Source organism: Miniopterus natalensis, chromosome 6 (assembly GCF_054644295.1).
Source record: "Miniopterus natalensis isolate mMinNat1 chromosome 6, mMinNat1.hap1, whole genome shotgun sequence".
Classification (NCBI taxonomy): domain Eukaryota; kingdom Metazoa; phylum Chordata; class Mammalia; order Chiroptera; family Miniopteridae; genus Miniopterus; species Miniopterus natalensis.
This window is the reverse complement of record NC_142086.1, coordinates 59,105,043-59,124,036: the sequence shown is the minus strand read 5'-3', so window position 1 is coordinate 59,124,036 and position 18,994 is coordinate 59,105,043. Positions and strand designations below refer to the sequence as shown.

Here is an 18,994-nt window from a genome sequence, read left to right as displayed (position 1 = left end):
CATAAGGTTCTTCAAATTTCAACGGGGTTGAATTGGTACAAACTTAAGCAGGATTTCTTCTATATTTTACTCCAAGATTGTTTAATACTCATTTTAAGTATAATGCCTAGAATGTCACGGACAATATTCAATGACTGTTCTGATTTCCCAATGTAATTTCATTCCACTCTATAAAATGGCAATGTTCCATTTAAAAATTACTATTTTTATTAAAAATTTGGACAGAAAATGATAACTCTATCTCTTGCCTAAAAACTTTAACTGTAAAATTATTGGAACAAATTAGAATTCTTTCCAAGGTGTTTGAATGCTAAAACTTTTCCTCTTTAAAGATGTGTAATAATGTGAATTATGTTGCATATTGAGATATGTTATAGGTTTTTGTAACAATTTTAAAAAGAACTATATTCCTTAGGGACTAAAAGCATATAGTGTTTCTGCCCTTAGCTATACTTTTAAGATTAAAAAACACACTATCAAACAAGATTCTTCCTTCAGGATAAATATCTGTGTGACTCAGATGTTCTGAATGCTGTGGCTGAGAAAAGAAAAATCCAGTTGCAAAATATCACTTTTCCTGACCCCCCTAATCTGAAGAGCACTATGGATTGAACTGTGTCCCCGCAAAACTCATCTGTTGAAGTCTTAACCCCCAGGACCTCAGAATGTGACTTCGTTTGGAAACAGGGTCACTGGAGATGTAATGAGTTAAGATGAGTCACGTTGGAGTAGGGGCCCATCTACTGGTATCCTCATAGAAAGGGGAAGTTTGGACACAGGGAGAGACACACACACAGGAAGAACATCGGGTGAAGATTGGAGCTATGCTGCCACAAGCCAAGGAACTACCAGAAACTAGGAGAGAGGCCTGGAATAGATCCTGCCCAAGCTCCTGCAGAGGGAGAATGGCCCTACTGACCTTGATTTTGTACTTCTCGGTTCCAGAATTGTGAGACAGTAAGTTTATGTTGTTTAATCTATTCAGGTTGCGATATTTTGTCATGGAAATCCTAGGAAACTAACACAGAGGCAATACTGTAGGCATTGAGATTATAAGAAATTACACATTCTTTTGATTTTTTCCCTCCAGGTCTCTCATATGTTAGACAAACCAAGGTGAAGGTAGTTTTTGAGTCAAATGTCATGTTGCTCATTTGGGTGGGCTCTTCCTAAGTGACTTAGTTTTGGCATCAGATAGAACTGGAAGGTGCAGAGGGTACTGGAACCAAGATCTGAGAATTCTACGCTGGACAGCTTTTCTGAGAACAGGGGGAAATTCTCAGCGCATCCAGTTCTCATGGATTTCCCACAAGGCTCCTCTGGATTCTTCTGGGGGTAGCTCTCCGGTTTTGGAGGGAGGAGCTCCAGTTTCATAGATAAGAAGGAAGAATCGGATCTGATGGCATGTGAATTTACTGAATTTCCTGCCTAAAATGTAACAAGCACAATTTTATTTGCTTATTACTCAAAGTGATAGCTGAGTGTAGAAGATGATTGTTTTGGTGTGATGGACAGAAAGTTAATGCATTTGAAAAGGTAAGTGTTGGGTATACTGTTTTTCAACTGATAGCTTACAGTAACAGTAGTACCTGTTAGAACTCACATGGTGTAAAGACTTACACAGATTGCTTCATTTAATCTTCCCAAGGAAACTATGAGATCTAGATCTTACTATTATTAGATAGATGAGGAAGCAGACTTTGTTAAGCAACTTGCCCAAGGACACAGAGCTGCTTAGTGGCAAAGCTGAGGTTTGAAATCATGAACTTTGACCCCAAAGACTGCAGACTACACTCCCACATAAAGTGACTCTGTCTCGTGTTAGTTACTCCCGTTGTTGAAATTTTAAGCATTTTTTAAAAAATCACAATTTTCTTCGCCTGTGACTTTCTTCACTTACTGAAGGGTGTAATGAAAATATGCCAGGCAACAGTAAACTGAGGTCATGATAGGGAGATGGAAGGAATTTAACAAGACAGTATGTGATTATCATGTCCTTTCTTTGTTAAATTCTCTCCTACAACCCAACGTAACCTTTGCTCTCTGATTCTGAACATCATTTTTTCATTCTTATTTGAACAACATGCCTTTGAATGTGAATGTTGACTGAATGAAATCAATGCAGAAAGGCTATCTCTGATATCGAAGGTGAAAATTCGCTTTCAAGTCAAATCTTATGTTGCTCCCTCGGGGTGGGCCTTACCTAAGTGACTCAGCTTTAGTATCAGTGAGAACTGGGAAACGCAGAGGGTACTTGAGAAGGTGTCATTCATACCTGTGGCGTCCTGCTTTCCTCATGGGGTGAATACTTATTAGTGCCTCTTAGATCACTGGTTACTGCTTGAGTATGTTTAATTTCAAAAAGATTGTTGTAAGAGGGAGCAAGTGACACATTTACATGACATGAAAATAAAACTTGCTCAATAATATCCCAAGTCTCTAGGACATTTTAATAGTCATTTCAATACGTTTGAAGGGGCTGCCTATATTTTTATTTTACTCACCTTGTCATACAAAGTATTTCTAGTCAGACCTGGAAAAACCTTAGTCTGAAATAGATACTTTTATTTTAAAGATTTCCCAATGTGATGGAAATGCTAGAGCTGTAAATATGAAAATATACATAGGAAAAGGATTCATTGCGAATAGTGGCACTCTAATGTTCAGCAGAGTTGGTTGCATAATATACATGGCAGTTTCTTATATACCTGTACAATGGAAAGTGACTTGTTGGTTTATGTTGAATAGTGTATGTTCTAAAGTTTAAGTTGGTTGCAAACGTATTCTCCACTTAAAATGCATTGTGGAAAGAAAACGTGCATTTTACTATAGTGAAAATGAACTCTACTTGTGGATCAGTTAAAAGTGAAAGAATTACCGGCTGTGTTGGATGTTACTGGCCTTGCTATTGCCTCCGATTTGGTTTCACAGAGAAAGTCGTCGATGGAGGGACTCAGGAGGGGTCTGCTTTCTTGCTGTTCATTCACCAGCTGAGAACAAACGAACACAGGTGTCAAGGGCCATGTTAAACTGCTGGGTCAGACGAGTTCAAACGCAGCCTTGCAACAAAATGAGAATAGCAAGCCTACCAAAAAAATAAATAAACCGGTAAATAAAGGGGGAGGGGCAAGAAAGAAAAAAAATACCAAAGGACGGGGAATGAGCCTTTTAGCACTGTCAACACTTCTGATGCAGCCAACTTCAATTCGTAAAGCTCAAGCTTTTTCTCCTCTCCGAGAAGTTTTAGAATTACCCTCTAATTTCAGTAGGTAGAAAATGAGGCCTATGGGATCACTGTGCCTAAGGGCCAACCCCACTCTTTCCTTGGACACGAAGCTCCTACGAAGACCTGGAACCGTGGCTTCAGACTTTGAGGTGACACACTCTGGCTAGGACCGGCCAGCCAGTGTTTTGGGGGAACAGCACACACACAGATCTGGGGGTGGGGGGACACACTCCCTTCTCTCAAAAAGCTCAAGTCGCCCCCTGGCACCCACGCCCTTCCTTACATCTCCTTGCAATGCTTTGTGCTTCTGCAGTGCGTAAGGAACATCACTGTGAAAGAGCCCAACATATCGTTATATTAACTATCGTATTAACTGCATAAGTAGATATGTTTGTGGAAATCTATATGTAAGGCAGATTTCTGCGATTTCAATTCTATTTTCCCACTGGCTTGTTCTGTGATTTCCGAACTCTTTCAGTTTGAGTTTTAGGAGGAGGCCTCTATCTATCAGTGGCAGCCATCTATGTACCATCAGTTATTTGGCACCTCTTGAATCCAGACTTCCTTAAGTTCTGTTTCTGTGGTTAAGGGAAAAAATATACCTGTGATACAAAAGTGATTAATCCCTAAATTAACTGTCTCAGTCTTTCACAAGATTTTATATTAGCCTTTCTTAAAATGGGCATAGCCATCTAGTTTTCTACATATTGTATTTAAAAAGGTATGCCTAAAAACCTCTAGCTATTTCTAAATACTTATTTGCAAGGCTGTATTTTAAGAGGCATATAAAATAACAAATAAAGGGTTTTAGAGTACTACCAAATCAAAGTATTTTATGTAACTCTATTCACTCTCACTTCATTATTTCTTTAGCACAGTGTCAGTGGTATTATAGCTCAGAGCTTATGGAAGATGGCAAGAGACCTATAAATAATGGTAAATGTGAGAAGGAAAAAGTGCAAAGCTATTATTACTGTAGGAGGAATATGGAAACATTCAGTGATCATTTGGGGACTGAAAACCAAGAGGCACATTGGGTACTTTTACATGTAGATCCTATGATCTAACCAGGGCTAAATCTCAGATCTTCACTAGAGTTTAAGATTTTGACGTAGAGATGGCAATATGACTTTCATATGTAGTAATCTGTGGACATTATCAAGGGGTGAACCTTGAGAATGTCCATTTTCATTAGTGTTTGAGTTACAGGGACAGAAATTTCTTCAATTATTAAAAGTTTAGTGTTACTGTGTATAAAGACTCACAGATTTTTCTAGAAATCAAATTATCTAAGGTCTGTTTGGATCTTAACCTTTTGGGGAGGGATGATCCTTTAATTGATGAGTGAAACTCTGAGTACCTTTGAATTCTGTTTTCTGAATTTGAACATTGTTGGCTATCACTCATTTATATTGAAATATATTTTAATGTTGAGGCACTATGAGCCTTTCACGTTTCTGTGATAAAATATATTTGAATTTTTGTAAATGCTGTGGTCTATTTGAGTTTAGGAGTGATTTATTATATTTTCTGGCATATAAGTCAATTTTATTATCTGGAAATACAGTGGAAAGCACTGATGTGGAATATAATATACTAGAAAATGAAGAAATGGTTAAACACCAGTGATTCTGGGAGCCCTTCTGAGTCCACAAAACTTCCCATATACTTTTCCTGAAAACGTGATTAGTTCTCTAGGACTTGTATTTCATTTATAGTTTGGTCATATAAAAACTTAGTGCACGCAAGAGATTCTAAAGGACCCACACATTAATATATATTTCTTGAAAGGACTTGCCCTTTTAACCATATATGCTTAGAGTAATGAACCCATCTAGTGTGGTATCACCAGAGTGATGTGATGGTCCTGAATGTGAATTAGCAACAGTGCTGATCTCCAGGCTGTGCCATCCTCATGCCAAATGAGATCTGGGTTCTGCTGTACTGTAAACATTCCCGGAGGGTGAAGGTCACCGTCAAAATGGCACCACACTGCTCTCACACAAGCTAGTGTAACAGGCTAGCACTTACTAATCAGTGCGTTCTGATTACTTGGTCTCTGATTTTGGTCTCAGGTCAACTGGCTTAAGAGCACAGGTGCACAGAGTAAATACAACCAATACAACTGCAACTTGAAAGTTTTATATATGTATGTGCAATGTCATGACTGTCTCTTTGATAGCCATTATTTCTCTGAAGAATTCTGATGATATTGATAGATAACTAAGAATAATTTAGTTATTCTCTTAGTCATGATTTTAAGATCAATTATTATATAAAGATAAGTATAAATTATAGTCCACCGAAGTGTCTCTATTTTTTCTTTACTTTGGATACAATTAAATTCCTTTGTAAAATAGGCATAAATTACCTATAGTTTTAGAAGGCCGGGGTATTAGATTTCTGTACATACTTTTAGTTGTAAACATTGAAAAAATGATAGTCTAAATATGATAAGAGAATTCTAGAAAGTAAGACCTTTGTCCACATAAACATCTAAGTGAAAAAACAAAGGTAAAAGCACAGTTAATTGAGAGGCCTGTCTTTTTAGGCAAGCCTGCTTTATCAAAGGTAATAAGATTTTTGGGGGAATCTCTCTCCTCTTTCATACTTCAGACTTATTTCCTGGAGAAAGCACCTCTAGCATTCTCAAATTTTCTCTGCCAAAGAAGAGGCTGTTCAGAGAGACTCTAGGGAGCCCAGGACGACAGCATGGCTTCTCCAGTCCTCTCCTAATCCCCTGTGTCCTAAGGTCGGGCCTCTTCCATGCCTACTGTCTCGTTTCTGACCACATTTGATACCTACGCTAATGGAGTTGTTATGTCTGCCCAATTCCATGAACTGAGCTGCTCCTGTAGCTTTCTTCCGTGGATACAAATCAGAGGGAAAAAACTACTTTCTGAGTCAGTGTTTTTCAAGCTGAAGCACAGTTTAGCTCTTGGGAAATGCTGGGGCTGGAGTGGGGGGTAGTGACAGAGCTCAGAGGTGAAGGAGATAAAGGGCCAGGTTTCTGATAGCATGGAAAGGTAATTTGGGAACAGAAAGCTTTTTGGTTTTGATTGGGATGTGGAAGATGAAACAGGAGATATCATAAAGAAATCTTTTTTATAGGCTCTGAGGTCAGAGGCTATGGCTTACTCATATTTATATTTTTCATGACTCTGAACAGAATGTCTTCATATAAGAAGGCTCCAGTAAATGGTTACCGAAGGGGACAGTGACTCTGCAGAAACTGGAGATATAAAAAGATCTATCTCAAACAGTCTAATTTTGAACTGTGTCTTCAGTCGGATGAACTTAGGAATCATTATTTTAACCATAGTAAGTCTCATTTTGTCCCATTTTATTTTTATTTGTATAGGTAAGAGTCGCTTTTCACATGGCCTCTGCCTCCACATTTCCAAACAAGTTCATGGTTTTCCTTTGGAGACTTGAGAATAAGTAAATCTTTTAGGTCTTAAAGGAAAATTGCAAACTGGACCGAATCCCCCAATAGTTGCCCTAAGCTTTACTTCCAGTCGGAGGCCAGTCATTCTCTCCTCACACGGTGACAGGGTGCTGCTTGCTTTCCTCTTAGGGTTACTTCCTTCAGTTTGAGAATACTTTATGAACTTACCACCTTTCATCCTTTGGGAACAGAGTACATTGATTGATGTTATTAAAATAAAAGGTGAGTTGAAAGACTTTTTTTTTTTTTTTTTTTGTGAATAACTGAGTTGGAGTGATTGTAATTTTGGTCCAATCTGACTATCATAAGGGAATTAAAGTGATCCATTTAATTACTTGCTAAGGCATTGTCTCACTTTGTTTACATTTTAAATTTTCATTTTTTATCTCCCTTTGTCCTATGCTCAATGTTTAGGTAAGTTCAAAGGCATTTCTAATGGGGATAGATCCTCATTTGTCCTTCAGGAGCCTGTCCCACTGCACACCGGGCGCCTTCCCACAGCATCTCCACGGTCCCATCTTTACCCAGTTTTCCCTGCTTTCCTCCCACTAGACTGTGACCTCTTTCAGAGTAGAGACCTTATCCAGTTAAATGTTGTATCTCATAGTAGCAGTTTAATAAATGTCGACTGATTTTATAAATCTAACTGAATGGTGAATTGCACAAAAGAATGATTGCGTGGGCAGCCTCAGTTTCCTGCTGGGTTTAATCAACTCACAAGGAGGTCAGTGGTCCTCAGAAATGTTTACCAATCTCCCGACAGGTTTTAAACCACAAATCTAAGTCCGTCTCCTCCCCACCATCACCAGTGTCACATCATTTTAATGTTGAGAAACCTAGAGGTACCAAGAGGAACATTTCCAAATGCAAGGATTCTATCAAAAAGTCGAGAGTGCAAAGGGAGAGTGCCTAATGAGAAAAATGGAAACTCAGGCACAGATTTGCTCTCCGACATCCTTGGAAGAAGGCCACAGACCAGTGCACATGGGGGGCCAGAGACAGTTTAAGACATAACACTACTACTTCAGAGATTTTAGGTCAGAGATTCAAATTTGGAGACTTTGAGGGGAAACCCTTACACAGTCAATGGACACAAACAAAAGGAAACAGCAGAAGGTAGGAGATAGGTGAGAACTTGCTTGGAGGGGCTTCCTGTCACTCAGAATTCAAAAGGCTATTGAACCTTACACCTTCTTTGTAGTCATAGGTTGTGAATGAAATATTCAGTCAAATGTCTTCAGTTTACTAATGACTTAGACTGGTTAGTTGATATGGCTAATATCAGCCACCACAGGACCAAACTGGTTGTTATTTTATATCAACACTATGTTTTGTGTTGAACAAAATGCAGACAGTATTATGCAGCTTTAATGAATTATGATTTGTTTTAAAACTTTGCCTAAAAATGCATTCGTCTTAGTTCAACTTGAATTTCTCTAATTTCAGTGTTAAAAAATTAAATTATTATATAATCTAAGCTAAAGGGGAACACTTAACCAAGATGAGAGTATTGTGCTTTTAAATACTGCCTGTTACTTAGGCTCCAGTATATGTTTACATAGCTTGTTTTGTGACTTAAATCTAAGCTTATTTGTCTTTAACCAATATATTGCTCAGGTGTTTCATTAAAAAATATATAGCTAAAGGTTTGTGATAACTTATGTCATTACAAATTAACTTCAAGCCAAAATACATTTTATATGATAGAACAAGGTCTGTAAAGAATAATAATCCATTATTCCATAACTTTACACTTCAGATTGATGATCTCGAACTGTTGTTTTAAAGTAAAATATTCTGTTTTTATTTTTAAGCATTTTAGTACTTAAAGAATAATTTTAAAAGTTAAAACATTGAAGCTAATAAGTTAAAAAACAGCTGACAATTATCTCATATTTGTAATGCTGATTTAAAAACAATTTGTAATAATATCCCATGTCTTTTATCTCATCTAAATAATAGAAAAGGTTTAAGATTGTTTCATTTCTTTATAAATGCAAACACAGCTATGCTTTTAAAAGGTATATCTTTATGCATTTTGAAAATGCCTTTATTATTTGTACACTTGATTCAAAGTATGTGTCATTTGTTAAGTAGGGTTCGTTCATAATTTTGAAATTGAACTATTTGTTTATGGCTTTATTAGTCTTATCCAAGTTTAGAAATGTGTGCAATGCCCATCAAAATAGTGACCATATCAAAACCAAGTTAACTAATTCCATGGAAAAGACAAGAAAACTAAATGATTATCATGAGTCCTTTAAGTACTCAGACTTTGGTAGCTTTGCTTTGGTAACCCTGACACTGGACAGAATTAATTTCTTATGAGCTAATGGTACTCATGGTCTTTCCCCTTGTCCCAGTTTTTATACAGTATTTGGGTCCCAGTGGATCTTTGTAAAAGATAAACCATGTGATAACTTTCAACTCTGACTTGATCTAAATCTCAACTGACTGCAAGTATTTTTCTGACAGGATAATTAGATTTGTAAGTGCCAATCTGTTCATGGGAAAATGAACAAATATTACTGTTTACACCTTGGGTAGTGCTAACACTAGGGCAGGCAGGAGAACATAATGAAGGCAATTCTTTCAAGTTGGTAACAGAAGCCTAAACAAGGCTATATATTTAGTAGCCTTGAGAATATTTTTCCAGTCAAGGATATTACTCTTTTTATCTTTATCAGACACAAAAGTTAAATCAATATTGAGGTATAAGGGGTGGGGACATATAGAAAAACGAAGGCTGAACTTGAAAAACAAACTTCCTTAACAATAAGAGGTCTGGAACACATAGTTTTAAGACATTGTGTATGCTTTGTAGCAAAAAACGAAGGGGATATACCTTGTGAAAAACAAGTACCAGCAGATGTGGTTAAAATGAAAATTTCTTAAGGTTCCTTATGAGAGAAAAATATTTGCTAAAGTAATTTCATTTTCGTAAAGAATATAATTTTTCTACAATATAATGAATCTTTGGCTTATAGTTTTCCCTTCTGTCCTCAAACTGGAGTTATTTAAACTATTAGAGTCTAAGTAATGCTGTTTAATAGAAATATAACAAGAGGCTGGTGATTTTAAACTTTCTAATAGACATTTTTTTAAAAAGTGAGAAGAAACAGGTGAAAATAATTTTAACAATACATTTTATTTAGCTCAATATAGCCAAAATACCATTTCAACATGTAATCAATATGAAAATTATTAATGTGCCAGTTTATATTGTTTCTCTTTGGACAAAATCTTCAAAATCTGATGTGTATTTTATACTTCTAGCACATCTCAATTTGGGGTAGCTACACAGTACTCAATGGCCTCATGTAGCTACTGCCTACTGTGTTGGACAGCGCAGGTCTAGAGAAGCTTTCCTCAAAGACTTGACAAGTCACCTAATTTCCCCCCCTTCAATCCTTTCATCAATGCACACTTGTTTACATACTGTTTGATTTCAAGTGTTAGGCTAGGACAGCATGAACTTGAGCTTCTTTGAAGTGCTTGACATAGTTCATTAATACAGGATTAATAATTAAATTAAACAAAAAGAGCAGTTCTCAGGGGTCCAGCAATCTCTGAGTTCAGGTCACCTGACCAACTCTTCTTTGTTCAATGTACTATAAATGACTTCCCTGGATTATGTTTGGCTAAATCCCTCTCAAAGAGATCATAATAGTCACACAATACAAAAAACTGCTTCAATGTAAAGAATTGTTCTGCACTTACAATCTGTTGAACAGTCACTAAACAAGTTAGGAATCAGTATTTCAAGGACGTATTCTGTACTTAATCCATTGTGATTGTCCCAAGGACACTATCGAGAGAGCAGCAGTTAGCTTCGGACATATCTGATCTATGAATGAGCAGCTGGCACCGACACACCGGTGATGAAGATGAATCGATGTATTCAGCAGTATGTAGCACTGTCATAGGGGCTTTACAGAAGACACCGGGACAAACATGTTTCAGGACACTAATACAGTCACACAGGATCACGTGTAAGAATGTGGCATGGTGACGGACTGGATGCTGTGGTTGCCATGAGAAGTACTCACTTTTTCAGATCACTCTGCTGCCTTTTGGCTTGTGCATGCCACTGGTGCATAGCAGGGAAGAAGCCACTTGTGTACAGTGGAAAAAGTATATCAACTAATAAAACTGTATTTGACTGAGAAATAATTGTATCATAGCTGTCACTGAATTAATTCCATAATATTATCAACACAATAGGTGCATTGCATTTTATGAATCAGAACTCTGCTGATTCATAAACTTGCCAGTATGCAACAAGGATCCGATGCATCAAAGAAAGCATTACACGATCTTCATGCAGTAAAATGTAACTAATACCTCAAAAACAGTTAATGCGACATTACATAGGGATTAAATAAGGAACTTGGTGCACACAAATGTTCTGAATATGAGAAAATGGTAATAATCACAATTTTTTTTCTAAATTAAAAAATCAAAAATATTATTTTACATTACATTTTAAGTTCAAGCTTAGGTGATAATGATAATTTTGGACATTTGAAAAGGATTACTGGGAAGCACATACCAATGCATGGTTTGAGGGAAAAAGAATTTTGGGAACTAGAGCCTGCCCTAAATTGTGATGCCCTGAAATGATACGTTGCTGTAGCACAACTATGCCAATTGCCAATCTGGACAGGCCTTATCTACTGATGTATGTGGGTCTGTTCTTAGCCGAGAACTTAAAGTGGTTCTCATTTCCCTTAGCACTGACCTGAGAAACTATGGACTGAATATTTTGAACATGGATTCTACAAAGGGCAGGAGATCAAAGTAAAACTGCATATGTTTTACTGTGTCAATTATATGAAGAATGGAGACCTTGGTAAATGTCAAGCAAATTTCCTTCTAACTACTACTGTGTCATCTCTTCATGGGTAAAAAACTCATGACATAAAACTTATCCCAAAGTCCTGGGAATCATTAATAACTTCTTTTAGTATTCAATTTTGACGTTATATGTTGTTATAATTTTTGTTACTTACAACACAGTGTTCAGAATAAAATAAAGCCACACATGTTGGCAGCAGCTGGGAATGTGATCTGATGGTATTCTGAAAATAAGCTGCCATAACTTAGCTTTTGATATAAATGCCTTTCATGAGGACTGTAAATGGACATTTTTCTAATTCTGGACATGTTAATATAATTGGCACTAAATCACTGCATTTTCTGCATTATGGAGAAAAAGAAATGTTTAAGATAACAATCTAACCTAAATTATAAGATAAATGCAAGTAAAAATATTTTTCATTTAAGAATTTAAAACTGATAGTTCCACGGAGTGGTGATGAGTATATTATACATATTTATGTGGATTTTACAGGGTGTTTCAAAAGTCCCCGAGGACATACAGGATTCACAGCCTCAGCATGTCTTTGCATATAAATGCAAACTTTTTCTATACTTGTTATAATAAATGCTGAAAATGGCCCTCATGTGCTTATAATAGAGATATTTTTGTTGTCAAGGTCACTATGTATAAGAGGGGTCACAGATGCCATTTTCTGCAGGGGGACTCAGGGACTTCTGCCTCATTCCTGTAAATTAGTTATCCACATAAATATGTATAGACAATATGTAGTATGCATAGTCACAACATAAATATATTTAACATTTAAGAAAATTTAGATATTCTACTGGTAAACTGACATATGTATACAATATAACTTGTATTTATTCATGGAATTTGAGTTTTTTGGTTGTTGTTTTTCAAATGTATCATTAGCTTAATTCTTTCTTTCCCAAAGTTGTTAATAAGACTCCTTTATAAAGAAGCAACACATTTTACTTGCACGTACATTTTTTAAACTAAAGTTGAGTAATGAAAATTAATATTCACAAATAAGTAACTAAGTAATGAATTGTTTTAGCAATTTTGGTTTTCATTTTATAATGTATAATTGTTTCATTAAAACTGTGCTTTTAAAAAATTAGTTCAAGTTAATGCTTTTTTGTTTTTTTTTTGCTAGTTAAAAATCACAATGTCTGATACATTAACATATGTCAGCTTCCTACAGGAGCCCTACGGGTCTGCCCACCTGTGATGTCATAGTAAGGAGGGGCTTTTCTTCGGCAGACTCCTCCCTCGGTATCTCCTTCATCACCATGGCAACAGCCTTATCTGCCGCCCTAGAGCCTTTTCCCTATAACAGTGAAATCAACAATGACTCGTGTCAGGAGAAATCTTTCACTTAATATTTATTACAAGATATTCTAATGTTTAAAGAGCAATCCAACATAAATGAAGAGGTAGGCTGCTGCAAGTGAATCTTGAGGCTTTTGGCTGAAGAGAAAACACACAGAATCTGAAAAAAGATGGTTTGTGAACTTTTAAGCTACGTTTTCACCTTTACAGCTGACATTGTATTTAAATTGAACATAGTATTTTATATGTATAATATATTTTAGGCAATTTACATGACATGAACATAATTTTATAGTATCGATTTAAAAACATTATGGAGTGCCTGTTATGTTCATTGATAAGTTATTCCTATATAATACCTAAAAGTTTTGAATGACTGGAGTCCAGGACAGGGATTGGGATCAGGGTCTGACTCCCACAGAGGGCTTGGCTGGTGGTCTCTAAAGTCTGTCATTTTTGAGTGGATTGGGCCTAAAAAGAGTGAAAGTGTCATAAAAACCTCTCAGAATTCTTCAGTGGCCTAATATCACAGGAATTCACCCAGCTTATTTTGTGAAGCTAGTATGAAAAAAATTCTCAATGTTTTTGAGACCAAAGAATTTTAATAGAATTTTAGAATGTCTTCTCATTGGAGAATCCAGTAAATCCAGATGTAAACAGACATGATTAATAATTGATGCACTGATAGATATAGATATAAATATATAGGTATCCATATCTCCCTACATTTTTTGTCTCATACAAGCAGAGTTACAGATTCTAAGGGGTATGCTGGCTTTCTGTCTTTTTGGTTTACTAGATTATTAAATTTTTGAGAGTAGAGATCACATAATGGAAAAAATAAAATATTACCTTCTCAACCCAATTAGAAGCATCTCATACTATGTAAAAATTAAATAATCTTTAAACACTTTAAACAGAGAAAACCTCCATTTTCTTAGGTCTCTGGGCAGAGCCTTCCTGAAGAAAATAACTTTAAGAGCACACATGAATATCTGTGTTGTAAATCTACTTAAAATACAAATGTAGCATACAGTGATATCATAGGAAAAGAAACAAAAATGGACATATGGGGTCTGTTGTCTGAAAGGGAATTAAAGCTAGGGTTAATATTAACTCCAGAGGTTAATAAATCTTGACACTTTCTATGCAATGCAAAAGAATAGAATTACGCTATCATCATGGTCTAGCACAGGACTTTAAGGACTTAGAAGGTAGGTTTATTCTAGGAAGAAAACATTGTCCATTTTCTCGGGCATTCCTTCCTAAAATGGAACAAGTGGCAGTTTTTGTTGACGAAAACAAGAACTTTCTCTATAGTTACTAGATTTTAAAATGTGTAATCTCTTAACAATGCTCAAAGTTTATTTCTTTGTGTCTTTTATTTAAGAACTAGCATTACTAGTTATGATAATGTGTTATTTCCATGATGGAATATCAGCTACAAGAGATTTTATTCAATGGATGCAACAGTAGTTTCTGTCATAAATGTTCTGAAATGTCTGTATGGCCACATTCCTCAGAAGAACTGACATCTGGAAGAATAAAGGGAAAAAAATTGGGGAGCATAGTGATCCCAGGTTTATTCTTTAGTGATGCAATGTGAACTTCCTAAAATAGAGGTGCATGCAATTCTGATTTCTGGGAAAAGGGTGATTATGGAACTATTAAACTATTTTACAATTTTTCAAAATATAAAAATTATTTGGATGAGACATTACATACTGTAAGCTTAGCATACCTTTATAAACTACACTCATTTACAGATTAGATATAAAGTTTAACAAATATTTTTGCAGCTTAGTTTTTTGAAAGAGCAAACTCAGTGTGAAGAATTCTTTCCATGCTCCAAGAAGTTCTAACAAGATAGCAATAAACGAAGTGGCATGCTTATATCTAAATTCCTAACATACGTAAAAGAACAAATCTAATGTTACAAGGTATAATTTTAAAAAAAAATAATAATTCAGACTCTTATCTTGAGCTAAGAAAAAAAGGTCAATTGATGAGCATCTCAAAAAATTTTGGGCCAATATTTCAATACACTATTTATTTGAAATGCTACCAATCCGTAAACTACATATAGATATTTTTAACAGGTGCAACTATAGTAGCTAGAATTAGCAACGGACATGCCATTTCACTAAAACAAACCAAAACAAACCAAAACAAAACAAAAAATTAGTCCTTTCATGCTGAACTCTAGAACAAAGCAGTGGTCAGCTAGAAAGGATGTATAGGTAACACATGCGGTGCTTTTGATTTCTTGCAGAAAAACCCACCAAAGCCAGGGTCAGGTCACTTTTTTGAAGACAGTGCCACTTTTTCTTCAAGGTTACACCTACTACCTGAAAAGAGTCATGACACCCATGTTAGTGCCTGCTAGCAAAGTTTTTTCTTTACAGCCTGTTGGCTTCTGAGTCATTACCCCAAGAGCTGCACTGGTTTACCGGGGTGGTGCCGTCCGAGAACAGCACGGGGGGGACTGTCACAGCGCCGTCGCCGCGGTCCCGGGCACGGCGTCTTAACCGCTGCCAGAGCCGGGGAGCGCACGCATCTATCCAAGCGAGATTTCCCACCTCGCACCGCCGCCTCCACCTGGACCCGAACACCAAGCTGTGCTGCTCTGACTCGCCCATTCATCTTGCGGGATAACATTTCTGAAATTCAGAGCCCGGTTGATAACTGAGTTGGCAACTCCTAAAGCTGGACAACTTCGCTCAGCAGCAGCTCCGCGGGGCGGACGGTAACGCAGCTGGGCAGGTGTTTCTTTCTTTCTTTGGAAGTCAATGGCTTAAAACATTGTGAGAACTATCTGCGCTTAATGATCTGGACTTCAAGGTCAATTTCTAAATCGGGGATAAATACTCATTTATTAATTGAAATAACATGAAGACGGTAAAAATGAACTAGACAGTGAGTATACGCTCAAGCTTGTGAGAGGATGCGGATTGTATTAAGCCTTTGTGCTCTCCCCTCATTCTCAGCAACAACAGAAAGGAACAGTGGGCTTTGCAAGCTGATTATCACACCGGGACACACGCCGGCGATGACGTCAGCCTACTTCTTTCTAAACAGTAATTCAAAACCATCTTTTCCCACTTCCTTGTTGAGTTTCCTAAGATATTTTTTCGACTGTTTTTCTTGGTGATTTTCTGTAGAAAATTCTTTGATATTTCTCTTTATCACTTTGTTTCCTCAGCAATGAAATAGATAAAATTATAGCTTTTCTAACAAATAATACTGTTGAGAAAAATCTTTTATTAACTTCTATTATAAGACCAGGCATAAACGAATGAAACGCAGACAGTATAGCAAATGACACTAAAATAATTAAGAAAACCCAATTTTGGCTCACTTCTCATTTTTAAATATAGAATATAAGAAACAGTAAAAAGTACTGGAAGTCACAGGATCTCAGGCTGGACACCAGGCTGTGAAGCTACCAGATGTCTTCAGACGCGGAGCTGCTGGCTCCAGGCCTGTCTCACACAGAAGGCAGCAAAGCATTTGGAGAAGCTACTATGCGCTGGGCACCGCTAGGTGTTTTCTGTATTTTCCCTCATTTGATTGCATGAGGCCTCTGTGGGTATAACATATCTTCGCTAGGTAGGTTGGGACACTAAGGCTCAGAGGTGGAGTGATCTGGCCTCAGTCTCAAAGCCAGCATGTGGCTGAGCCAGGAAGGGGACCCAGCGCCAGCCCGCGTGCTTCCCTGCCTGCCCCGCTGCTCTCTCTCCAGGCAGCCCCACTGACTGCTTCACTGACTGCCATCCACGCGGGTGGTTTATAAAATCATCCAAGTTCGGGGCAGCAGCCACTTCTCAGGATAATGATACAGCATGGATCAAGCCAACATTTTGGAGAAATATTTTCTTCAATCTGTAATGGTCAATGAGAATCAGCCACCCATAACTTCACTCATAAACACAGTTCTAACAAAATGTTTCTGTCTCTTCTATCTTCATGGAAAACTAACCTAAGCATGCCATGTATCACACTTCTTTTTATTCTGTAAATCTTGTTAGGCTTATGAGCGTTAGCATCCCTCTAATTCTGATTAAAATGCTAAATCAGTGCTTCGGAATGCCAGCTGTACTAGGATTTTCTCATCTATTTTGGGTGCATGCAGTACTTAAAGTATGCAACTCGGTGGTTACACAGTCCATTCATAAGCAATTTTCTAGTTGCAGATTTTATTACTGCTACATGAAGTTTTGTAATTTAAAAATTATTTTTATTATTCTCAATCTATCAATAATAATCCAGAGTCTTTTTATCAGCGATATTCAATAGCAGCTATGGAGATATACTAAATTAGGGTAAAAGTAAAAGACTATACTAGTAGTCATCTCTGGTAACCCCAAATTATCTAATACATGAAGTTAAAAAGTCTTCCTTTTATTCTGGTTACAAAAAAACACATACTGTTACCAAAAACTGAGAAAAAACCCAAAAAACAAGCCTGATATTTTCATGCATTTCCCCCCAAATTTTATCTTTACAACATTGAAGATTAAAGGTTTTTAGGATGAATGTTTTAAGGAAGACAAACTACCATCAAGCTCACAAGTGTGAATGTATTGAATATTTTCCTCACATACGCATACCTGTAAGCAAATGCCTGCCATCTATAACATGTTGGCAACTTTGTTCGAAATGAAATGGATTCGGTTTTGCACATGCTAAAAAATTTTGTGCATCATAAATTATGGACCCTGACCTTAAATGCACCTGCGAGAAACTGGCCATAAAAATGGTAATTTCTGATGGCTTTTCTCTCTCTGTCTCTCTTGTGCAGAGCAAGGATAACTTTCTTTTACTCAGGAAGGTAAACGTCAGGGACTCAGGCACTCTTCAAACTCCCCGAACGGGAGGCTGAGAGCAGCGTTTCTCAGCGCCCCCGAGCGCCGCGGGCCTGTCCGCTGCGTGGTGGCCTTTCCCAGGCCGGGTGTTCCCGTAGGTTCCCTCCAACACACAGGGGGGTTCAGGCCACGCTGGTCTATCAGTTATGCTGAACTCATTCCTCCCCCCAACAGAATGTTTCGTAAATTTTAAAAGTGGTACAAACAGAACTAAATCTGGGCACACTGGTCAAGCCTTATTTCCAAACGCCCCAAAGGAGGCACAGCTCTAGATGTAAACAATTGGGAAGCACACGCCGAATTCTGTCCCGGCTGCAGATTAGTGTGTGGAATTTACAAATCACAGTCAGTTCCCCGCTGGCCCAGTGATCTGTTCTTGGCTGGGAACGATGCGATTTCTGACTCCTTAATATGGGCAGGAAAGGTGCAGGGAACAAACTGGTGCCTCCCTGGTGAAAATAATGACACAGGGCACTTACAGCAGGCCTGCCAGTTGACCTCTCTCTGTTTCTCCCTTACTATCTCCACCCCCCCAGCACTGCTGTTTTGTGAGCTCTTCTCCTTTCCTAGGATGTCCCCTGAGATGAACAAGGAGTGACCCTGGTTACATCCTACGCTATAACTCCTGTGCCCTCAGTTTGTGTCACACGCTGACTGGCACTTTTTCTTACACTCTTGCAGACCGTGATGAGGTGGGGGGAGAGAGTGGGGGTAGCAATCTCTATGGTCTTTAACCTTAATCCTCCCCCAGGGTAAGTCGCTGGGATCCCAGCCCACCAGGGACACGCTTAATTTTCTTAGCCCGAGTGAGCGGTGGTGGGGGACATTATGACTTTCATGGGCCCCTTCCTCGATACAAAAAATGCTAAAAATTGTATTTTATAACTGAGTTCGTATAAAGATAAATATAATTTAGACTGGATTTATTGTTATATATTCATTATTATACTAGTAATTTTGAGGGTTCTGATTTTAAGAGAGATAAAAATTCTAACATTTTTATGGGCTCTTAAAAGTATCTTGGCCCTGTGTACTGTGTCCACTGAGCTTAGTGCCTAGGTTGGCTCTGGGTTGGGGTCTTCTCAGTAGTCAGTGTTGCTGCCCTGTGGCTGCTCTGTTGTCCCTAGAACTGATCTGTCACCTCCAGGTGGTTGATTTTGGCAGCAGCTGCTTCTACTCCCCTCCCCCGCCCCCAGCTTCCAGGTTGGCTGCTCCTGCCCTCATGCAGCCCTTTGCCAGTGCTGCTACTCTCACTGTTTTTGTCAGGATCCAGGTGTCTT

The 18,994-nt window shown here is 37.7% G+C and overlaps 1 protein-coding gene across 4 annotated transcripts in view; it reads right to left on the bottom strand.

Annotated features, from left to right (window-relative positions):
* PEX5L (peroxisomal biogenesis factor 5 like) overlaps positions 1-18,994 on the bottom strand; it is a 134,573-nt gene that overhangs the window by 61,174 nt on the left and 54,405 nt on the right. For 2 of the 4 annotated variants that reach the window (XM_087818293.1, XM_016218079.2), the window contains exons 3-4: positions 12,743-12,847; positions 2,879-2,990 (exon numbers count right to left, since the gene is read on the bottom strand). In XM_087818293.1, the coding sequence (XP_087674419.1) occupies positions 2,879-2,990; positions 12,743-12,847 (217 nt within the window). The remainder of the gene's footprint in view (positions 1-2,878; positions 2,991-12,742; positions 12,848-18,994) is intronic. The other 2 variants (XM_087818294.1, XM_016218081.2) reach the window with 1 other exon arrangement.